The following is a 25154-nucleotide window of genomic DNA, read 5'->3' as shown; positions in this document are numbered from 1 at the left end:
GGGGCAGACAGTGCCATTATCACCATTTCAAAAAGAAAACCTCCTTCCTCTTCACCATATCCATTGTCCAGATAAAATCCCTACAATTGCTGTCTCTTCCCTTGTTCTCACATCAGTTAATTAGAACAGGATTACATTGTTTCATGTTGTGAAGCCTATTAAATAGGTGTTCCTTTATTTTAGGATTTGCAAAAAAAAGTGATTTGATAACATCTCAAAATACCAACTACACAATGTTTTAAAGTACCCAGACTTGTTATGAATGTCTTTAATATACCCCCAACTATTTACCAAGTTGGAATTTTTGATTCCTTCTTCAGATGGAATACCTGCCTCATTTAGAGAGATATAGAAATGTTTAACTTTTACCTGCATCAGTTCTCTGACAGCCAGGTACCTAGTCTAAAAGGTCCAATTCAATAGTTGCTTTTTTGTTTGCAGAGGGCTAACACTTATATATAAAAAAAGTCATTTTCATATTCCTTAACTTCAGATCAGAAAAGCAATGAGAGTCCATAATTTTCACTACAGTTCCTCTTCTTGCATCAGCATCACTTCATGGTTAAGAATAAACTTAAGAAAGGATTTATTTTATGGATTATTTTAGCAACAAAAACAACACTTCTCATCACATAAGTAGAACATTATTGAAGGTTACAGAGATTTAAAAGAAACAAAGAGTTCAGAAACGTTTGATAATCTGGAGGAACTAGCAACAGAAAAACAAGAAAATCCCAACATTATTGTCTTGGTGGGGGAAGTGAGGTTCTGGATGTGCTCTTTTACTTTCCAAATAATGGGAGAAGTCTTACAGCTAAATTCTCCATGGACGATTGTAGTAGTAAATACAGGACACCAAGTTTGATGATAACAGGCTCATGTTTGATGTGATCAACAAAACATCTTGGCAATCACTTTGTCTTAGTCAATGGTACGAAAAGGGATTTCAGAATACATACTACTTCCCTGATCTGCAACACCAAATACAATCTTCTAGATTATCCTGCAACTGCACGCAGACAAGTTTAAGAGATCAGATCAAACCAGTCATTTTGTCTCAAATCTGGTTCCTGTATAATGTCAATGTTGATATTGGTGAATGATAACAAGAATGCAATTTAAAAATTAATCTTGCTCATGTAGAACACAAGTAGCAACGTAAACAGCAATTTTGGAAAAAAAGTCTTTGCACATATTCCAGCCAAATCACATGATGGATTTACAAGTTAATTGCCCTGTTTTCAGAGGCAGCTACTGAAAATTAATCGTACAGCAGCAACAAGAGAAAAAAAATACAGAAGAATCAGGATTTGCAAGGGAACAATTGCTTCCGATACCAACTAGGGAGACCAACACTGAGTAACCCAGTAACTAAAAAGTATAACAAACATGGCAGCTGCAAAGTACTGATTTTTAAAAGTTTGCATTTAAAAAAGGCCATGTGAAAGAAAAGTCTACCAAAGATTTCTGTGACTGTTTGAAACATAACTCCATATTACCAGCTCCTTCCGGAAGTAGATTTTTAAAAACGGCTACTTTATAAACTTGTTAAATAACTTAGCTGCGTTCGTTGGATTGTCACAATGCATAACAGATCTTCACCTTGTTGGCACTAAAGTGCAAAAAAAGGATTCATGAATCAATAACCAATGGAGATTTGCATTTTAGAAAATATCCACATCCCTTGTAAAAGCTGGGAGAGGATGCAGATAAGGTTTTTTTAAAACTCTTCACGTTTTGCCTTTTCTTAATGAAGTGTTTATGATCACACATCTTCCAGTGGCAGTTTGGACTTCTCTGTTACAGTCTGTTGAATTGTCGTTGTATCTTGCTTTGGTAAACCATAATAGTATATTGCAATACAGACGAGAATGGCTCCAGATACAAAGGTGGGAGCTGAAATGAAACAAATAAAATAAACAGTACTTCACTAACATGAGAAAACTATTTGTTTAAAATTTGTTAAAACATTCCACAACATGACAAAAATTTTCAAATGCACTATTCTTCAGCCACGTTATTTTGTACATACGACATCGATCACATTTGCAGTTTTTAAGAAAAGTACAGCACGGAAACAAACTCTTCGGTCCAACCAATCTATGCCAACCATAATCCCAAACTAAACTATAGCCTGCACTTGGCCCATATCCTTCCAAACATTTCTTATTCATGCACTTAACCCAATTTTTTTTTTAAACATTGTAACTGTACCCAAATCCACCACTTCCTCTGGAGGTTCATTCCACACAGGGACCACTTTGTAAAAAAGTTGCCCCTCGTTACTTTAAAGTCTTACTGCTCTCACATTACAAATATGCTCCTTAGTCGCAAAATTCCCAAACCTAGGGAAAACACATCTTATCTACACCCATCATGATTTTATAAACCCCTAAACCTCCCACGCTCCAGTGAAAGAAGTCCCAGCCTATCAGGCCTCTCCTTACATCTCAAATCCTTCATTCCTGGCAACATCCTGGTAAAGCTTTTCTGAACCCTCGCTGGTATCCTTTGCTTCCTCCCAAATAGGTGAGGACCTGGAGTGTTACTTAAAGATGTTATATAATCTTCAATTGTTAATTTGTTGCTGGAAAAGTTGAACAGGACTTTGATATACATTGGAAGACGTTCTGAAGCACTGAATATTGGTGCCGTCTTCAGCAAGTAGCATATCCTCAGAGGCACTCATCCAAAAGGATGTGTGTTGTGATCTCTACCTGTAAAGAAGTCACTAAACCAGGTGTTCAAACATATGAATGTGGTAATAATACAGGACTGATCCAGCCCTTGTTTTCACCCACCTAACCCCAATGTTCACAGGATCTCGGCCCATCTAAACAAACCCTTTTTGCTCGAGAGACAAAACGTGTCACTACACCAACATGGCACGTGTCATTTAGACAGCGAGAGCCCGGCCTTAGGAAAGGTAATACTTACTTATCTGCAAGCCAAACAACAACATGGAAGCAACTGTGGAAATTACAATTGCTGCAGCAGCTGAGAATCCCTTCATAATGTTGTCTGTGTACTTCACAACAACTGAGGTGTACAGACCTCCAAGGCTTGCTAATACTGTGGAGATGAAAGCAAAGTGATCACTGCATAGGTAGTTAAACTGGACAAGATAGCAAATTGTTAGAGTCTACAGTTATTTTTATCAAACTCAGGGTGAGAAACACTGACAAGGTTTTTTAACGTGACAGTAGTCAGGAAGCTTTCTCCTTGGACATGCAATTGCTTGTGCTGATCGTACTCCCATAAGAGCCAGGACTTTTGCCCAATGACAACAAAGCAACAATGCACAGGCAACTAATGTGCTTGGAGGGAGCAGAACCTGGCAGGAGATATTCATCCTACAGTTTAGCTGCTCTAGTTAGAACTGGTGTGGAATGGCCCAAGAGTGAACCAGACTGTTGAAGTAAGCTGGTGTGTTGTTGCAGTGTTGTTCATAGCCAATACAAACTAGAATGAAGGTAGGTGTGAAAACTGGTCTCAGTGACAGGAACACCATCTAAGTTAAAAGGAGATAAATCTTCAAGATCCTACAGGGGAACCTTACTCAGCAAACAAAACCAAGCCCATTTAAACCATCAACAAACCATACAACCCTAATATCCACTGTGGGGACACGCAAACCAGAAGGCATTAAAAATAAAGGGTCACGCTAGGAAACAGTTTGGGAAACATTGTTTGAAGGCATTTAGTACATCGTACCTGCCACGTCTGCAGAAGCTCCTACGGCAAAAATTTCCCAAGCCAGCTCAGGGAGGCTTCCCTGAACCAGAATTCCAAGCAGATCTCACCATCCAAATTATTAAGGTAGAAACTGAACTTGGACTGGAGTGGACAGACAGAACACCAATCCCACTCGAGACACACTGGAATTCCATCAAAAAGAAGATTTTGCATCTCACAAATGGAAGATTAGCCCTTTTGTTTGCTTATTTACTCACATTGCCATCTGAATCATATCTGAGCAGCAAATGTTCTTTCACATCACTTACAATCTTTCCATTTGAGGAAGGGAGATTCCGGACTTCACTCTGCATTATTTTGAATTGTTATAATGTGAAAATTAAATTTATTTCACGAGGAAGGTAACGGTACTCACATACAACAAACCAGACCCAGTGGGTGTACCCAAAGAAGAAGCCCTTCTCCATCACTTGGGCGCCATCATTCACAAAAACTCCAAATGCAGTGACCACAATGCCAGAGATATACATCTGTATGTTCCTCACCCACAGAGACGTTTCAGAACTTTTCAGCACCTTCTCAAAGTAAACACCTACATGCGAGAGAAATGACACATATCAGATGAACGACATCAAAAGCACAAGTTCAATGTTCGACTCTCACTAAATACTAATAAAATCAGATCAGATGTAAAATCCTAACCGCTCTTCACCACACTTTCTCCACTTACACTGGACTGACGTGGAATTCACCTTGAACTCCAGCCGAAGAGCAGTAGGCCTGCCATATCCTGGAAGATAACCCAGTGTGAAAAAGCTGTAATCTGATCTTGTTGAACGTAGGGCTTAACATGCACAAAGTGGAATGCCATTCATTGCTTTTAGCAGCTTATCATACCTGACAAAAATCAAACTTTTGGAAGACTTCCAATGCCTATTCCACAGTTATTTTTACATTTCCAGTGTAGTACAAACAAATGTTTCAGGGGTTTGTGTTACGGGACTTTCTTGTCCGAGATACAGACAGACGTTTCTGTGGCCAGCAGTGAAAATCAGAATGGTGTGTTGCTTCCCTGGTGCCAGGATATCTCAGAGAGGGTGCAGAATGTTCTCACGGGGGAGAGGGGCCAGCAGGAGGTCATTGTCCATACTGGAACCAACAACAAAGCATGGGAAAAGGTTGTGATTCTGAAGGGAGATTACAGTGAGTTAGGCAGGAATTTAAAAAGGTCCTCGAGAGTACTAATAGCTGGATTACTCCCAGTGTTAGGAGCTAATGAGGGCAGGAATGGGGGATAGAGCAGATTAATACATGGCTGAGGAGCTGGTGTATGGGAGGATTCACATTTTTGGATTATTGGAAGCTCTTTTGGGGTAGAAGTGACCTGTACAAGAAGGACGGATTGCACCTAAATTGGAAGGGGTCTAATATACTGGCAGGGAGATTTGCGAGAACTGCTTGGGAGGATTTAAACTAGTAAGGTTGTGGGGGAGAGAAACCCAGGGAGATAGTGAGGAAAGATTTCAATCTGAGACTAGTACAGTTGAGAACAAAGATGAGTCAAACAGCCAAGGCAGGCAGGGACAAAGCAGAGAACAAGGTAGGACTGATAAATTAAACTTCATTTATTTCAATGCAAGGGGCCTAACAGGGAAGGCAGATGAACTCCAGGCATGGTTAGGAACAAGGGACTGGGATATCATAGCAATTACAGGAACATGGCTCAGAAATGGGCAGGACTGGCAGCTTAATATTCCAGGATACAAATGCTACAGGAAGGAAAGAAAGGGAGGCGAGAGAGGTGAGGGAGTGGCGTTTTTGATCAGGGATAGCATTACAGCTGCACTGAGGGAGGATATTCTGGGAAATACATCCAGGGAAGTTATTTGGGTGGAACTGAGAAATAAGAAAGGGATGATCACCTTATTGGGATTGTACTCATAGTCCCCCCTAATAGTCGGAGGGAAATTGAGAAACAAATTTGTAAGGAGATCTCAGTTATCTGTAAGAATAATAGGGTGATTATGGTAGGTGGTTTTAACTTTCCAAACATAGACTGGGACTGCCATAGTGTTAAGGGTTTAAATGGAGAGGAATTTGTTAAGTGTGTACAACAAAATTTTCTAATTCAGTATGTGGATGTACCTACTAGAGAAGGTGCAAAACTTGACCTACTCTTGGGAAATAAGGCAGGGCAGGTGACTGAGGTGTCAGTGGGGGAGCACTTTGGGGCCAACGACCATAATCGTATTAGATTTAATATAGTGATGGAAAAGGATAGACCAGATCTAAAAGTTGAAGTTCTAAACTGGAGAAAGGCCAATTTTGACGGTATTAGGCAAGAACTTTCAAAAGCTGATTGGGGTCAGATGTTCGCAGGTAAAGGGACGGCTGGAAAACGGGAAGCCTTCAGAAATGAGATAACGAGAATCCAGAGAAAGTATATTCCTGTCAGGGTGAAAGGGAAGGCTGGTAGGTATAGGGAATGCTGGATGACTAAAGAAATCGAAGTTTTGGTTAAGAAAAAGGAAGCATATGTCAGGTATAGACAGCAGAGGTCAAGTAAGTCCTTAGAAGAGTATAAAGGCAGTAGGAGTATACTTAAGAGGGAAATCAGGAGGGCAAAAAAGGGGACATGAGATAGCTTTGGCAAATAGAGTTAAGAAAAATCAAAAGGGGTTTTACAAATACATTCAGGAGAAAAGAATAACTAGGAGAGAATAGGGCCCCTCAAAGATCAGCAAGGCGGCCTTTATGTGGAGCCACAGGAGATGGGGGGAGATACTAAACGGGTATTTTGCATCAGTAAATACTGTGGAAAAGGACATGGAAGATATGGAATGTAGGGAAATAGATGGTGACATCTTGAAAAATGTCCATATTACAAAGGAGGAAGTACTGGATGTCTTGAAATGCGTAAAAACAGATAAATCCCCAGGACCTGACCAGGTATATCCTAGAATTCTGCAGGAAGCAATTGCTGGGCCTCTTGCTGAGATATCTGTATCATCGATAGTCACAGGTGAGGTGCCGGAAGACTGGAGGTTGGCGAACGTGGTGTCACTATTTAAGAAAGATGGTAAGGACAAGCCAGGGAACTATAGACCAGTGGGCCAGACATCGGTGGTGGGCACATTGTTGGAGGGAATCCTGAGGGACAGGATGTGCATGTATTTGGACACTGATTAGGGATAGTCAACATGGCTTTGTGCGTGGGAAATTATGTCTCACAAACTTAATTGAGATTTTTGAAGAAGTAACAAAGGGGATTGAGGAGTGCAGAGCAGTACATGTGATCGACATGGACTTCAGTAAGGCATTTGACAAGGTTCCCATGGGAGACTGGTTAGCAAGGTTAGATCTCACAGAATACAGGGAGAACTAGCCATGTGGATACTGAACCGGCTCAAAGTAGAAGACTTTGGGTGGTGGAGGGTTGTTTTTCAGACTGGAGTCCTGTGACCAGTGGAGTGCCACAAGGATCGGTGCTGGGTCCACTACTTTTCGTCATTTATATAAATGATTTGGATGTGAGCATAAGAGGTACAGTTAGTAAGTTTGCAGATGACGCCAAAATCAGAGGTGTAGTGGACAGCGAAGAGGATTATCTCAGAATACAACGGGATCTTGATCAGATGGGCTAATGGGCTGAGAAGTCACAGATGGAGTTTAATTCAGATAAATGAGAGGTGCTGCATTTTGGAAAAACAAATCTTAGGATTTATACACTTGATGGTAAGGTCCTAGACAGTGTTGCTGCACAGAAAGACAGAGTGCAGGTTCATAGCTCCTTGAAAGTGGAGTCGCAGGTAGATAAGATAGTGAAGGCGGCGTTTGGTAGGCTTTCGTTTATTGGTCAGAGTATTGAGTACAGGAGTTGGGAGGTCATGTTGCGGCTGTACAGGACATTGGTTAGGCCACTGTTGGAATATTGCATGCAATTCTGGTCTCCTTCCTACAGGAAAGATGTTGTGAAACTTGAAAGGGTTCAGAAAAGATTTACAAGGATATTGCCAGGGTTGGAGGATTTGAGCTATAGGGAGAGGCTGAATAGGCTAGGACTGTTTTCCCTGAAACATCGGAGGCTGAGGGGTGACCTTATAGAGGTTTACAAAATCATGAGGGACATGGATAGGATGAATAGACAAAGTCTTTTCCCTGGGGTTGGTAAGTCCAGAACTAGAGGACGTAAGTTTAGGGTGAGAGGGGAAAGATATAAAAGAGACCTAAGGGGCAACTTTTTCACACAGAGGGTGGTGCGTGTATGGAATGAGCTGCCAGAGGAAGTGGTGGAGGCTGGTACAATTGCAACATTTAAGAGGCATTTGGATGGGTATATGAATAGAAAAGATTTGGAGGGATATGGGCCAGGCGCTTACAGGTGGGACTAAATTGGGTTGACATATCTGGTCAGCATGGACGAGTTGGACCGAAGGGTCTGTTTCTGTACTGAACATCTGACTCTATATAAAGTATTTCACCGCACTATTCCAGGCTGTGCTCTGCAGGGCACTACCTCAATGCAGAGTGTTTCTTTGGAACTAGGTTAAGAATATTCAGCAGCAAACATGGAACTCCTGAAGTGCCATTCTCAACTCAAAATGTGAACTCTTGTTTCAGATTTTCAGTATCCACAATATTTTTCTTTTATCAAAAATACGCAAGGCTGAGGGAGACAGATTTTTAATCTGTAAGGCAATCAACAATTATGGGGCAAACGACAGAAACTGGAGTTAAGGATCATCTGATCATCACTGAATGGCAGAGCATACTCAATTGGCTGCATGGCCTCCTTTTTTATGTTTTATAGTTCTATGATCAGTCTGTTAGCCTCAGGTAACCTGCACTACAGTTCACTCTCACTGGTTACTGGGGATGCTGGAGATGTGACAGCGATTTTCACAAATGGTGAATATGGTATAGAGCGTGTGGTGCATGCACTTTTACTCCAAGAAAGAAGTTAGTTTTCTTTACAACTGTAAATCTGATGTCTGCTTGACAGTGAGCAAAGAATGCAAACGGTAAATACTGTTCAGATCAGTGAACCTACTAAGGGATGAGACCACAACCAGAGAGAGTGTACTGTAATTAATCTGCATAGTTCTGATAGATGGTCAACCAGAAATATTTGTATTTCTCTCAACACAGTCTGACATACTGAGTACTTCCAGCATTTTGTGCGGATTTCAAATGTAGCTGCTGTACGTGGCCTCTTTGTGCCTTAAGAAAATTCATGCAGAACACTGCCATCCTTTCAACCAGCTTTTTTACCCCCATATTAGTTTGTGGGATGTGGGCATCACTGGCCGGCCTGCATTTATTGCCCATCCCTAGTTGCCCTTGAGAAGGTGGTGGTGAGCTGCCTTTTTGACCCGCTGCAGTCCATCTATTGTGGGTTGACCCATAATACCATTAGGGACGGAATTCCAGGATTTTGACCAATTGACACTGAAGAGACAGTGATATATTTCGAAGTCAGGATGATGACTTGCTTGGAGGGGAACTTGTAGGTGGTGGCATCCCAATATATCTGTTACCTATGTCCTTTTAGATGGGAGTGGTTGTGGACTTGAAAGGTGCCGTCTGAGGATCTTTGATTAATTTCTGCTGTACATCTTGTAGATAGTACATACTGCTGCTGCTGAGTATCAGTGGTGGAGGGAGTGAGTGCTTGTGAATGTGGTGCTGAATCAAATGGACTGCTTTGTCCTGGATGGTGTGGCAGAAGCTGCATTCATCCAGGCAAGTGGGGAGTTTTCCATCACATTTCTGACTTGTGCCTTGTAGATGACAGATAGGGCTCAGGGAGTCAGGAGGTGAGTTACTCTGACCTGCTGTTATATCCAGTGTGTTTATGTGGTGAGTCCAGTTGAGTTTCTGGTCAATGATAACTCCCAGGATGTTGATATTGGGGGATTGGATGATGGTAACACCACTGAATGTCAAGGGATGGTGGGTAGATTGCCTCTTATTGGTGGTGGTCATAGCTTGGCTTTTGTGGCACGAATGTTATTTGTCACATGTTAGCCCAAGCCTGGCTGTCTAGATCCAGTTACAAATTTTGAGGAGCTGCAAATACACAAGTTTCAGCACCAATCATCCATCAGTGAACATCCCCACTTCTGACCTTGAGGTGGAGGGAAGGTCAGTTCAGTGATGAAGCAGCTGAAGATAGGGCAGTGTCCTAGGCCAAACTGAGGAACTTCTGCAGAGATGACATGACTAACCTCCAACAACCACAGCCATCTTCCGATGTGCCTGGTATGACTCCAACTAGTGGAGAACTTGGTCCCTGATACCCACCGATTCAAGTTTTGCTCAGGGTCCTTGCTGCCACACTTGGTTGAATGCGGACTTGATATCAAGGGCTGTCACTATCACCTCACCTCTGGAACGTAGCCCTTTTGTCCACATTTGAACCAAGGCTTTAATGAGGTCAGGAGCTGAGTCATCCTGGCAGAACCCAAACTGGGCATCACTGAGCAGGTTACTGCTGAGCAAGTGCTGCTTGATAGCACTATTGATTACACCTTCCATCACTTTACTGATGATCGAGAGTAGCCTGTTGGGATGGATAATTAGCTAGACTGGCTTTATGCTGCTTTTTAAGAACTGGACATACTTGGTATTTTTCTACATTGGGAGGAGAAAGTGAGGACTGCAGATGGTGGAGATCAGAGCTGAAAGTGTGTTGCTGGAAAAACGCAGGTCAGGCAGCATCCAAGGAACATGAGATTCGACGTTTCGGGCATAAACCCTTCTTCAGGAATTCCTGAAGAAGGGCTTATGCCCGAAACGTCGAATCTCCTGTTCCTTGGATGCTGCCTGACCTGCTGCGCTTTTCCAGCAACACATTTTCAGCTATTTTTCTACATTGTAAGGTTAGATGGCAATGTTGTAACTGTAAAAGGACAGCTTGGTCAGGGGAGCAACAAGTTCTGGAGCACAAGTATCCAGTACTCTTGCCGGAGTGTTGCCAGGGCTTGTAGTCTTTGCATTATCCAGTGTCTCCAACTGTTAATGATATCACGTGGAGTGAATTGAATTGGCTGAAGACTGATCTCTAATGCTGAGAGCCACTGATGTAAGTGCTGGTCTCTTACATCAATGATGACGACGATATTTGTGGAGCGCTCCTCTAATGAATTGTTTAATTGTCCACCATCATTCATGACTGGGGTGTGGTGGCACTGCAGAGCTAGGATCTGATCCACGATTGTGGGCTCAGTTGTCTCAGTCTCTCAGTTGCTGCTTCTGCTGGTTGGCATGCAAGTATTCAAATTGTTTAGTAGCTTCACCAGGTGGACACCTTGTTTTTAAGGTTTGCCTGATGCTGCTCCTGGCATGTCCTCCTGTATTCTCCATCTGCCACACAAATTCTAACATGACCCACTAATTTGTTACTGACCCTCATACATACTGTACAAAGACAATTTTTTTTTGTCACTTGACTTTTGAAGATACCTTGGCCAGGATTAGATTAAAACCACACAAAATAGGAACAAGAGTGGGCCATTTGACGCTCGAGCCTGCTCCACCATTCAACAGAATCATTGTCGATTTGACAATCCTCATGTTCACTTGCCAGTATCTTCCTTGCAACCCTCATTTCCCTGAATGATCAAGAATCGTACCTGTCTCAGCCTTAAATGCACAAAAGGATTCTGCCCCACAGCTCTTTGACGTTCCAAAATCTCAACCTTTAGAGAAGAAATCTCCCCTCCTCACAATCTAAAATTGATGCTCCTTTATTCAGAGACTACGCCCTCTGGTCCAAGATGCTCCCAGGGGCAACATTCTCTTAGCATTTAACCCAAGAAGCCCCTTATGAATCCGATATGTTTCGATGGGATCACCCCATCATTCTCCTAAACTCCACTAACCCGTTTAGCCTTTGCCTATTAGACAATCCCTCTATGTGAGGGATCACCGTATTGAACCTCTTCTGAACAGCCTTCAAATGGAATGATATCTTTCCTTAAATAAGGGAACCAAACTGCTCACAGTACTGCAGACTTGGGCTCACCAGCACCTTGTACAGTTGGAACAAGAATTCTCTATTTTCATACTCCAAGCCACTGAAATAAAGGGCCAGTATTCCATTAGCCTTCCTGATTAGCTGCTGCACTTGTGTGCTAGCTTTCTGTATTTCAATGACAGGTATCTTTGTGTTACAGCTTTCTGCAGTATTTTTCCTCCCCACTTAAAATTATTGCCTGTCCTTCCTTCAAAAATGAACTCCTTCACATTTGCCCATACTCGTAATGAGCTGCCGGAGGAAGGGGTACAATTGCAACATTTAAGAGGCATTTGGATGGGTATAGGAATAGGAAGGGTTTGGAGGGATATGGGCCGGGTGCTGGCAGGTGGGACTAGATTGGGTTGGGATAACTGGTCGGCATGGACGGGTTGGACCAAAAGGTCTGTTTCCATGCTGTACATCTCTATGACTATTATACTCTATTACACCTCTGGCTTAAGACCATCCAATTATGCAAAGTACTTCCATAATGTCAACCCAAATTAATGGAACTAATATGCAAAGCTTTCTTTTAGGTCACCAATAGAACAATGGTTTCCATTCTGAGCACTTTAGCATCATTTTGGCCAGAGTTTATCATCTCATTCTATTTTATGTTACACTTGAGAAAAGAACTCATGAAACGGAGCACAAACCATTGGCTGGTTGTTTGACTGTTAGGAGACAGCACAGTGATTGAGTCAAATCACTTTAGTTGACAGGATGGGATTGGTTACATCTCAGATCTGCAAGTCAACCTCAAATTACTCATTGTAATTATTTGCGTAAATGATGAAACTGAATGACATATTGCAAAGTTGTGAAATAACAAAATCAGATATTACAGATCAACCCATTCATACAGACTAGTGGTAAGTCTGGAGTCTGGGCTGTCATTTACCGGGCGGCACGGTGGCACAGTGGTTAGCACTGTTGCCTCACAGCGCCAGAGACCCGGATTCAATTCCTGTCTCAGGCAACTGTCTGTGCAGAGTTTGCACATTCTCCCGTGTCTGCATGGGTTTCCTCCCACAGTCCAAAAATGTGCAGATTAGATGAATTGGCCATGCTAAATTGCCCGTAGTGTTAGATGGAGGGAAATGAGTCTGGGTGGGTTATTCTTCAGAGGGTCAGTGTGGACTTGTTGGGCCAAAGGCCTGTTTCCACACTAAGTAATCTAATCAGGCTCAGAGGCAGGAGCACTACCACTGTGCCACAGAAACCCAAATGCCATTTGAGAGGTGGATTCCAGACTGAAATGTCACCGTTTTAATTATCCTGTTCAGAAAGGTTAATGATACATTTCTGGAGCAGGCAGGACTTGAACCTGAACTTTCTGGCTCAGAGGTAGGAACACTAACCCCATGCCACAACAGCTCACACCAAAAGCCAACTGCACTTGGTAACTCCAGGCAGTCTCCCAAAGAACTAACCAGGCTGAAATAACTTTTAGATTAGATTCCCTACAGTGTGGAAACAGGCCCTTCGGCCCAACAAGTCCACACCGACCCTCCGAAGAGCAACTCACCCAGACCTATTCCCCTACATTTACCCCTGACGAATGCACCTAACACTACAGGCAATTTAGCTTGGCCAATTCACCTGACCTGCAGATCTTTTTTGGATTGTGGGAGGAAACCAGAGCACTCGGAGGAAATCCACGCAGACACGGGGAGATGGTGCAAACTCCACACAGACAGGTGGGAATTGAACCCAGGTCCCTGGTGCTATGAGGCAGCAGTGCTAACCACTGAGCCATCGTGCTACCCATAGCTTCCAGGATCAACCATTCTCATGGCAGTACGGCTTTAGGCATAAAAATAGCAAGTACAATTAAATCAGTTTCTGGGAGATAGGAATAGCTAATGTTCTTTTCCAAATGGGTAAAACTGTGACGAGTGGATTTCAACAACAGTAAGTGTGAGGTCATTCACTGGGGACTTAAAAAGTGAGCAATAAATACTTTTTTTTAAAAAGTAGAAACTGTGGCGATTGAGACAGACCCGGGAGTCAACATGCATGGATCGTCACAATGTCACGAAGGTACAAAAATCATCCAAAAAGCTAATGTAATACTGGCTTCTAAACAGATGGTAGAATATAAGAGTTTAGAAGTCATGCTATAAGTATATCACTTCCTCCTATAAGTATACAAAGCCTTCTTTAGATCACCAACAGAACAGTGGGTTCAGTTCTGAGCAGCATACCCTATGAAGAGAGTGCACAGGAGTTTGTGGGAATGCAGTATAAGGTTCATTATACTGATCTCTGAATTCCAAGGGTTAAATCACAAGGATACATTACAAATAAATTAGGGTTATATTTCTGTGAATTATGATGAATACAGGCAATTTGATCTCCAATGAACAAAACAATGAAAAATGTTCAACCAAGAAACTATACTGGCATGAGATTATCTTAAGTGGGAAAGAGATGACATTTAACACTTGATCAGGTTACATCTACATACCTGCAAAACCAGAACACAACACTGCAATGGCTATGGCAACAAATCCCAAAAGTGGATTCTGTTCAATCTGCAATAAGAGGAATCAGGAGGTGAAGAATTACCTCATTATTGCACGTGCATAACACAAAACAATTTTGTGAATCAAATCAGAGTTGCAAACTTACTTTGATTAGGAAGGAAAACAAAAAAAAAGTACAAATAAAACTTCACATCAGTTATCTTCTCAGTCTTTGTTTTTCTTTGTTATGAACCAATGAAGGTCATGATGTGGAGATGCTGGTGTTGGACTGGGGTGAACAATGCCAAGTTATAATCCAACAGGTCTACTTAAAAGCACTAGCTTTTGCAGCAGTGCTCCTTCATCAGGTAGCTGTGGAGCAGGGTCAGAAGAAACAGAATTTATAGCAAAAAATTACAGTGTCATGCGATATATTGAACAAACCTAGCTTGCTGTTAAGTCTTTAATCTTTTAGGAGGGTTACAGGTTTCGGTTCATTAATATGTAAACCCCAGAACTTCTTTTAAGTCACATTCTCGAGATAACTTAAGGCTTTGTAAAAAAAAAGTGACATTTCAGCTCAGATAATGCATTAAAAGTGTGAGGTTAGAGTCTATTTGACTTACAATCTGGAATCAGATGAGCTCTATTTCCAAGAGTAGGAATTTATAAAATGTTACATGGATTGACTGCCTGCAGATTGTATGCTTTTTGAGCAAAATAGAAGGTGCCTGCAAATACAAGAGATGGAGCGCGTGTGCGAGAGACACAGCCTGTGATTCAGTCAACGTTGCAGGCAAGGATGTCCTGAGGCATGGTACGTTGGCAAGACCAAGCAGTTGCTACAACAACGGATGAATGGACAACGCGCAACAATCACCAGACAGGGATGTCCCCCCCCAGTCGGAGAACACTTCAGTGGTCAGGGTCTTTCGACCTCAGATCTTCAGGTGACCATCCTCCAAGGCAGTCTTCAGGGTACACAACAACGCAGAACGGGCAATCAGAGGCTGATAGCCAAGTTCCGTACCCATGAGGATAGCCTCAACCAGGACCTTGGATTCATGTCACACTACAGGGTACCCTACTACACTATACACACTCACACAAACTTATACTCAGTCATGCTCACTCTCTCTCGCCGTCTCTCATGCGAGACAGGGTGAATATGCATCTGCAGACACCTACTTTGCTCAAAAAGCATACAATCTGCAGGCAGTCAATGCAAGCAATGTAACATTTTATAAATTCCTATGGAAATAGAACCAGTCTGACTCGAGATTGGAGTGCAGATACTACCTTCACAACTTTAATGCTTTATCTGAGCTGAGAGGTCTTTTTTAATATATAAAACCTTAAGTTATCTCAAGAACGTGACTTAAAAGGAATTCTGGGATTTACATATTAATGAACCGAAACCTGCAACATATTGTAAAAGGTGAAAGACTTAACAGCAATCGGGGTTTGCTCAATATATCGTTTCACTTGCATGGCACTATGATCTTTTGCTATAAATTCTGTGTCTCATGATGCAGTTCCACAGCTACCTGATGAAGGAGCAGCGCATAAGCTAGTACTCCCAAATAAACCTACTGGACTATAACCTGGTGTTGTGCGATTGTTATCAATGAAGGTCAACATGCAAGTTTTTCCCAGCTGCTGCAAGGCCTGACAGCCTCCAGGGAACATTGACCTGACCCTTCATCACATCAGCAAGCTCGCAATCAGGCAAGATTCAAGTAAGCTGGGCGTAGTGGGTGGCAGGGACCCAGGTTCGATTCTATCCTCGGTAAACTTTGCGTGGTGTTTCACATTCTCCTTGTGTCTGTGGGGGTTTCCTCCCACAGTCCAAAAGATGTGCAGATTCGATGGAATGGGCCGTGCTAAAAATTGCCCACAATGTGCAGGTTACGGGGGTGTGTCACAGTAAAATCCCCAAGCGAGATTACGGGAGGGGAGGGATGCATCTGGGTGAGACGCTCTTCGAAGCGTTTTTTGATTAGATTAGATTACTTACAGTGTGGAAACAGGCCCTTCGGCCCAACAAGTCCACACCGACCCACCGAAGCACACCCACCCAGACCCATTCCCCTACATTTACCTCTGCAACTAACACTACAGACAATTTAGCATGGCCAATTCACCTAACCTGCATCTTTTTGGACTGTGGGAGGAAACCGGAGCACCCGGAGGAAACCCACACAGACAGTCGCCTGAGGCGGGAAATGAACCTAGGTCTCTGGCGCTGAGGCAGCAGTGCTAACCACTGTGCCACCGTGCCACCCATTTGTGTAACCTTGATGGGAGAAATGGCCCTCTGTCTGTACTTCGGGGATTCTATCAGCTAACTTGTCTCCAGTATTCCTAATTGCTGCATCAATGACACCAGATTGCCTGCAGGTATTTGTTTTCAAACCAAGATTGAGCGCCCATTTCGAGGTCAGATCGTCCTCTCTGTACAGTTGGCATGTGCAGCTTTTGCGCCTAGTACCAACAATGGGCACTAGGAGTTTGATTACCGGGACAATTTTTTAAAAACCAGAAAGTTAGATAATTAACATTGCGTGACTAGCCCCTCCCCCACTCTAGAGCATCTTTTAAAGATTTCCATGAATGCACTATGCTTTCAAAATAATTAAATTTTCTGTCTGGCTAGGGGAGGGATGCGGTTGAGAGAGACAAAGACAGCACAAGAGAAAGAAAACATTAAAACATAGCACCACTGCTTGCAAGAGGAGTGATTTACACTGAAATAGATTTCCAGAAGTAGACTTTTTTTTCCCTAAGTATCTCAAATCATTTGACTATTTGTCATGTGAATTACAACCACACAATTTTATCCACATATTTGCAGCAAAAGTTGCTGAACTTTATTTGTCTCAAAATGATAAGGGCAGATCTTACGCATTATGAAAGTGCATAAAAGCAAATCAGTGCTATTGTGGGCACAGTTAATTGACTGACTCCACTGGTTTCTTACAAGCTTTCATACAAAAGCCAATAAATATTTGTCAAAACAACCCAGTCTTACGTGGTGATATCACATATTGATTTTAAACAGGATGAAAATTTTTGTTTTGACAAGAGATCAAATAATTTGGAAAATACAGCCAAGAAGTAGGTCGTTTTGCCCAAATAGTCCATGCCAGCATCAATGCTTCACTGAAACCATCTCCCAATCTGCAATTACTTACCTGCACCTTTGTAGTTTCTACAGGCTTCCACTGGACTAGTGATACCCCAGCACACAGCATAAACACAGACATCCACTGCACTTTGCTGAGTGAACGGTTCAGCATAAAGACCGTACACAACGCTGTACTGGGGATCTTTAGTTGATACGTCACCTAAAAAAGAAAATGCAAAAATAATTTTTTATAAAACAGAAGCTTACTCTTTTCTTTCCAACTGGCCCAGCTATAAAACTATAGGGCACCAAATTTATTTCAGTGATTACCATGTTGGGTGACACTGTAAATCATCAAGTGATCAACTTTTACATTGAACGCAGATTCTTATAAACGGTAATAAAAGTTTTGCATTGTTAAACTGCAAAGGCCTCTGGTTCAAGGTATACCAGTTGGGTTCAGCACATCTTTCAAGTTGACAGCTAGCCAATGCAAACTGGCAAAAGGAACCGGCGCCTACAGCCAGGCCCAGCGAGAACACAAGGATAATCCAGCAAAACGACCAAGGGGGATTAACTAGTCGGACTCATCTTGCATACAAGCAGCAGAAGTTCTGTATGATGGTTACCTCCAAGTATATTTTTTTTTTAAGAACTGCTCCTCACCCACCTCCCAAAAATCTGAGAACTAAATTCAGAGGCCATTCCATTATTCAATTAGACACCAAATCCATTCCAAACGTGGCACTGAAGTGCATGACTACTAGGGAGCTTTATTTTGTCCATGTGGCCCTTTTCTCTGGGACCACTTAGCTTAAATCTTTGTATTTTGATTTCACAATGCCAAATTCATGTACTGCCCATCCTCCTGTCCTTGTCACCAGTAATCAAATGTCATCGTTTCACAGGTAGTAGCAAAACCTTGTTCGTCACCCTCCCAAACACTTCCAGTACACCTTTTGCTGTGTACCGGAAAAATACTTGAACAACTGGACTTCATGCTCGTGGTCTAAGGACCAGACTCCCCAGAGAAGCTATTATAAAAAAGGTACTGGTCATACTTTCACAGTTTTGCCAAGTTTCCACTGACCAAATGTGACCACTGAAAGACAGAGTAAGTGGTCTGGGCAGGCAGCAATACAAAGTCAGACATAGTTTTCATCTTACATCCTTCAGCTTCCAGCAAGTTTTCCAGGTAGAGACAGGCCTGGCAGCTTTACAGACCCTTTGGCCCAAGTCCATACCAACCCTCCGAAGAGCAACCCACCCAGACTCATTCCCCTATATTTACCCCTTCTCCTAGCACTAAGGGCAATTTAGCATGGCCAATTCACATAACCTGCACATCTTTAGACTGTGGGAGGAAACCAGAGCACCCGGCGGAAACCCACGCAGACACGGAGAGCATGTGCAAACTGCACACAGACAGTTACCCTTGGGATAGATGGGGACATCTTGCAAAATGTCCAGATTACATAGGAAGAAGTGCTGGATGTCTTGAAATGTTTAAAGGTGGATAAATCCCCAGGACCTGATCAGATGTACCCGAAAACTCTGTGGGAAGCTAGAGAAGTGATTGCTGGGTCTCTTGCTGAGATATTTGTATCCTTGATTGTCATAGGTGAGGTGCCGAAAGACTGGAGGTTGGCTAATGTGGTGCCACTGTTTAAGAAAAGGTGGTAAAGACAAGCCAAGGAACTATAGAACGGTGAGCCTGACCTCAGTGGTGGGCAAGTTATTGGAGCAAATCCTATGGGACAGGATGTACCTGTATTTGGAAAGGCAAGGACTGATTAGGGATAGTCAACATGGCTTTGTGCATGGGAAATCATGTCTCACAAACTTGATTGAGTTTTTTGAAGAAGTAACAAAGAAAATTGATGAGGGCAGAGCAGTAGATGTGACCTATATGGACATCAGTATGGCGTTCGACAAAGTTCCCCATGGGAGACTGATTAACAAGGTTAGATCTCATGTAATACAGGGAGAACTAGCTCAAAGGTGGAAGATAGAGGGTGGTGGTGGAGGGTTGTTTTTCAGACTGGGGGCCTGTGGAGTGTCACAAAGATTGGTGCTGGGTCCTCTATTTTTTGTCATTTACATAAATGATTTGGATGCAAGTATAAGGGGTACAGTTAGTAAGTTTGCAGATGACACCAAAATTGAAGGTGCAGTGGACAGTGAAGAGGGTTACCTCAGATTACAACAGGATCTGGACCTGATGGGCCAATGGGCTGAGAAGTGGCAGATGGAGTTTAATTCAGATAAAAGCAAGCTGCTGCATTATGGGAAAGCAAATCTTAGCAGGATTTATACACTTAATGATAAGGTCCTAGGGAATGTTGCTGAACAAAGAGACCTTGGAGTTCAGGTTCATAGCTCCTTGAAAGTGGAGTCACAGGTAGATAGGATAGTGAAGGTGGCGTTTGGTATGCTTTCCTTTATTGGTCAGAGTATTGAGTACAGGAGTTGGGAGATCATGTTACAGCTGTACAAGACATTGGTTAGGCCATTGTTGGAATATTGCATGCAATTCTAGTCTCCTTCCTATTGGAAAGACATTGCGAAACTTGAAAGTGTTCAGAAAAGAATTACAAGAATGTTGCCAGGATTGGAGGATTTGAGTTACAGGGAGGGGCTGAACTGGCTGGGGCTGTTTTCCCTGGAGCGTCAGAGGCTGAGGGGTGACCCCAGAGGTTTACAAAATTATGAGGGACATGGATAGGATAAATAGGCAAAGTCTTTTCCCTGGAGTTGGGGAGTCCAGAACTAGAGGGCATAGGTTTAGGGTGAGAGGGGAAAGATATAAAAGAGATCTAAGGGGCAACTTTTTCACACAGAGGGTGGTATGTGTATGGAATGAGCTGCCAGAGGAAGTGGTGGAGGCTGGTACAATTGCAACATTTAAGAGGCATTTGGATGGGTATATGAATGGGAAGGGTTTGGAGGGATATGGGCCAGGTGCTGGCAGGTGGGACTAGATTGGGTTGGGATATCTGGTTGGCATGGACAAGTTGGAGCGAAGGGTCTGTTTCCGTGCTGTACATCTCTATGACTCTTTTTTTTCCTGGAAGTTGTGGTCAACCGCTGCATTCTTGCTGAGATTGGTCTGCATCTGCTCCAGTTAAACCCCTTTTAAAATCAGAAGTGCCAGCACTGTAACACACACTGCCTTTAATTCCAAAAAGCGTGCCTCTGAACTGCTATGCCATCGTAGAGTGGTTAGTGAAGTTTACCACAGAAGCTTTCCACTCAGCACCATTTTGATGTCCTTTCTCCTCACCATTTTCTCATTGCGTCAAATATTATATAATATTTTTCAAAAAAATATAAGAAACCCACTTTGGTTAACAAATGCTTGAGAATGTCTTCAATGATTGATGTAGCCAGATAGTCATTACCTGATACACTGCTGCATCCAAATTACTAAGTGCCACAAAAGCCATATTGTTCTGAACAGCATACACTAGAGATGGAACACTGAGCTTCAGCATTTCCTTGGGACTTCTTAGTATATGCTCCTGCAAAGTTGACAGCGTCCTCCTCAAACTCCCAGTGTCCCTTAGGAAGGAAAAGAATAGAAGCAATGCCACATGTTAAATCATCAATGAGCACAAAGATCCAGATTGACTGGTCACCTCCCATCCAGGGAAAGAAGAGGCTAAAAGTTCATAAAGCATCTCCGGTACACCTGCACCAATCAACCCCATCACCCCGTGGCCAAACATTTCAACTCCCCCTCCCACTCTGCCAAGGACATGCAGGTCCTGAGCCTCCTCCACCGCCGCTCCCTCACCACTTGATGTCTGGAGGAAGAACGCCTCTTCTTCCACCTCAGGACCCTTCAAGCTCACCAGTTGGTGAACTTCAACAGTTTCCTCATTTCCCCTCCCACTACCTTACCCCAGTTCCAACCGTCCAGCTCAGCACTGTCCTCATGATCTGCCCAGCTTCCTTCCCACCTATCCACTCCACCCTATCACCTTCACTCCCACCTCCATCAGCTAGCTTCTCCCCACCCCCCTCCCATTTATCTCCCCACCCCAAGGCTCCCAGCCTCATCCCTGATGAAGGGCTTTTGCCCGAAACGTCGATTTTCCTGCCCCTCAGATGCTGCCTGACCTGCTGTGCTTTTCCAGCACCGTTCTCATCTTGACTCTAATCTCCAGCATCTGCAGTATGCCTGCCTCCCTTTGTCAGTGGCCAGTCTCAAAGCACATCCCACATAGGGAACAGGTGCCTGCAAATTATAGGTCACTGAAGAAAACGCTCCATACTTGTTCAGTTCAACACCTTGACTGTTTGGTACCCCTGGGCCCAGCATTCAAAAGTTGGCAGAGGTGGTTGCAACAGAAGGTAGCCACATCAATAAAAGTAGAAATCTGAAGGCAAAGATACCACTTCAAAACAGCCTAGAGGCATCCTCTTCTTCCTATTGTGGGAAGAAGCCATGACACCACCTCCATCCCCAATGCAGTGAGGTTTTCCGCAATGGTCACCTCCTATTAAATTTGAGGGGGGGTGAAAATCCCAGGTTACCCAAACCGAAAATGGTGACCGGTTTTATTTACTTGTTGGCTGAGAATTATGAATTAAACCAGGAGACCACACATGGGGTAGCTGCCCAACATCCCACACACTGGAATCAGCCGCACTTTTAGTATTTTGTCCCATGACTAGAAACAGCAATAAACTCAAAAATCTCAGGCGCTGTTAAGAATTAGTAACAGTATAAGACGGAAGCCAGACATGCCATTACTGACAAGCAGTACATATTAAACAATAAACTGACATTTTCTGAAAAAAAAAGTCTCAAAAAAGACCTGAAGAAACTGGAAAATCCTAAGACTGAAAACAAAGGGGAAAAGTGATCAGTTTATTCAATGTGACACCTACAGCATCCTCAGGTTTTCATATAATTAGTTGATTTTCTCTCCTTCACTTTACCCATTCCACATGGAAACCCATTCTCTTTCCACTTTCTTTAATGGTACTTACAATTTACCACACATTTACAACTCCCTCTCCTGACACTCACCTTCAGAGTGGACATTCACCTGCTGGTCAATTCATCTCCCAATAACACAGATTAGCTAAAGTCGTTCTTGTGGCCTTGAACACAACTAGAATATATTGTACCAGAAGGTTACATTATCTGTTGTATTCTGAAATAAAGTGACTTTCAAAATCAACAGGTTAATGGTCACAGACATACACTACAGAAAAATGGGGTTCACATGGCATGACCCTTATTTCATTCCAGATGCGCTCAGTCAGAGAGGTACAGCACAGATACAGGGCCTCCCGTTTAACTCATCTCTGCCGCCCAGATATCCTAAATTATTCCAGTCCCATTTGCACCTGGCCCATAGCCCTCTGAACCTTTCCTATTCGGTTACACACCCAAATACCTTTTAAATATTCTAATTGTACCCGCCCTCCACCACTTCCTCTGGCAGCTCATTCACCTTCGTTAATGTATAAACTAGACAAACCCTCCAATGTAGTAAAGAATAAATGGTGCATTTGCGGACAGTAATAAACTGCTTGCTCGATCTACTGGTTCATGAGAACATAAAAAGATCCTAAAGAAGATGATGCATAACCAGTGCCAGAAAAATTCAGCTTGTGAAATCTTCATGCATGGTATAAGTCTGTTACACTGGTTTACAATCACACCCTAATAATTGTGCGCAGGGTAAAGATTGTCCTAGAGTTAGCAGTACTTTCTGTCCCTACTCAGCCAATGACGACTTAGGGCTGTTCAACAAATGCTGGCCTTGCCAAAAAAACTGTTAAAAATCATTCTGCACATCAAAGCAGGCTTGGTTTAGTGAAATGTTTACAAAGATAAGGCAATAGTTTATACAAGTGATTTGCAATAAAAACAAAACTGATCTTCTTATTCATTAGCCAGTCATAAAATCCATGTTTCAAGTGAACACTAAGTGAACACCTACCTTATTAACATACCTAAACTCAGAATTAGTTTGATGACTTCAGTGATACAAACAGCAGTGGTTGAAAAATACATCTTTGTTAAGACTGTCCTTGTGTACCGTAATGTTACAGTATAAGTAGCTGCCACAAGCGTCATTACTGACAAGCAGTACACTTTAAACAATACGCTGACATTCTCTGAAAGATAAAGAAAAGGAAACACTGTCTCAAAAAGTTCTGAAGGGGAAAAAAAATCCAAGGACTACTAAAGCTAATAAGACAGAAAACAGATGAGCCAAAAATCAAATTCATTGTAACACATACAGCATCTGCATGTTTTCAAACAGTATTTATTTTCCCTCCTTCAATCTACCCATTCCACATAACCATTCTCTCTCCATTCCTCTTAATAAATTATACATCTTCCAAAGGCCCTCTCCCAAACACACTTTCAAAGCTGAACCACCCAGAAGTTTTGTCCTTTTTAAAAAAAAGTCAAACTCGCGATCAGTCTTTAGTCCATCTCCCCAGATTTGAAAGTTGCCCTGTTTTTCAGTAATTAAAAGTGGTCAACACATGGCTGTTTGTCCAAGTTTCTCAAAATTGCACAATGATATAGACTACAACAATTGGAATGTGTAGGATATTTTAGCCCATTAAAAAGGCACTGGATAGCAAGTGAAGGAGCTGGTTTTGGAAACTGACAGAAAATAATGCGAACTAGCCTCATGAAAGGTGGGTATAGCACTGTAAGGTGCTTGTGAAAAACCAAGTAAGGAAATACACCATTATTACTCAGGTCTGGTCTATATGCCATTTCAGTGCCAAAGTAGTAATTATGTTAAAGGTTCTATGCTCAGCTGAATCTTTAAAACCTCAATTTAAAGACTGGGCAATACTCACAGCTCTGCCACTTAGCCGTTGTTCAATGTGCAGACAATAACAATACGATGTTTACTATTTCCCCAGTGCGGGGTGACTCAGTTTCTTTCTATGCCGGTATTTTAAAAAAAATCAATTTAGGAAATCGGCTGCGAAAAATTGAGCCAGCTCCCTAACAGTCAAGTGGCATCTCAGCTTCTCGACGGTGCATCACCTGTGCTTTCGGTAATAATCCGCATATATACGTAAATAAAAGAAAACATGTTAACCCTGTTAACTATAGATTGGGATAATGGTAGGCGGTCAGTAACAAACTCACGCCAGCTTTGTTGACATGGTGGTTTCAAGGTCTCGCCTCTCAAAATATTTCCGTCCATGTTAATCTCAAATTTACTATTAAGTCAAAAAAGAAATGGAAACATGCGTTTGTAAAGAGAGTGCATGAACATGTTATCTTACCGGTAGCCATCTTCCCGGTTAGCTGAATGCAGTGTATGGAGGAGGTTCAGTCCCCGGGCTGCCGCCTCCCAGGCTCAGTGCCGCTGACCCGCCGCAGTCGAACGAGGCCCAGATCGGGAAACAATCGCAGACGTTCCAAGAACGCTCCGGGCCACGTTCTAATCCGCGCCCCCAAGCCCTACCCCAGTGCGCGTGCCTCAGCGTGGGGGCGGGACCCAGAGCGGACCGCTCTTCTCCTTCCGCATTATGGCGCTCTTCTGACTGCGGTGCTATCTCGGGCATTGCTCGCGAAGTTTGAACTTTGAGTGGGCAGGACTCTCGTCCTAGATATCCAGAAAATGTTTGGGAGCCGAGTCTAACTGCTGGGTAATTGTGGAACTGACCTTCTCCATCGAAATACCGCGCCCCCTCCCCCCATTAACCTTTTACACAACATCCATGTACACATTACCCATTTATCAAACTATGCACTTACCACCTAATAGCATACTCAGCCATTACATTGCGCACTTAGCATCCTAACTAGCTACAGCTCTAACCATACGCTACACTATCCATTTAC

General features: G+C 42.8%; 1 protein-coding gene across 1 annotated transcript; it reads right to left on the bottom strand.

Annotated features, from left to right (window-relative positions):
- Window positions 1-562: 562 nt before the first annotated feature.
- slc35a1 (solute carrier family 35 member A1) lies at window positions 563-24742 on the bottom strand. The gene is made up of 8 exons (XM_060849744.1): window positions 24593-24742; window positions 23272-23449; window positions 20713-20872; window positions 17379-17531; window positions 14187-14253; window positions 4112-4288; window positions 2938-3072; window positions 563-1896 (listed from the first exon to the last, which is right to left on the bottom strand). The coding sequence occupies exons 1-8, from the start codon at window positions 24600-24602 to the stop codon at window positions 1766-1768; spliced, it is 1011 nt and encodes a 336-aa protein (XP_060705727.1). The 5' UTR covers window positions 24603-24742; the 3' UTR covers window positions 563-1765.
- Window positions 24743-25154: the final 412 nt, after the last annotated feature.

The sequence above is a fragment of the Hemiscyllium ocellatum genome, chromosome 3, assembly GCF_020745735.1.
Source record: "Hemiscyllium ocellatum isolate sHemOce1 chromosome 3, sHemOce1.pat.X.cur, whole genome shotgun sequence".
NCBI classification, from domain to species: Eukaryota; Metazoa; Chordata; class Chondrichthyes; order Orectolobiformes; family Hemiscylliidae; genus Hemiscyllium; species Hemiscyllium ocellatum.
Note: the sequence above shows the minus strand (reverse complement) of the source record. Positions and strands in the feature narration are given on the sequence as shown.

Bases quoted from the DNA above. Each gene is read 5' to 3' on its own strand.
- slc35a1 (XM_060849744.1), bottom strand. The intron at 17,532-20,712 runs GTAATGACTATC...TTTCTTTTTTAG, and splicing joins TGGATGCAGCAGTGTATCAG to GTGACGTATCAACTAAAGAT. The intron at 4,289-14,186 runs GTATGTAGATGT...TCTCGCATGTAG, and splicing joins GTTGTGTTCTGGTTTTGCAG to GTGTTTACTTTGAGAAGGTG.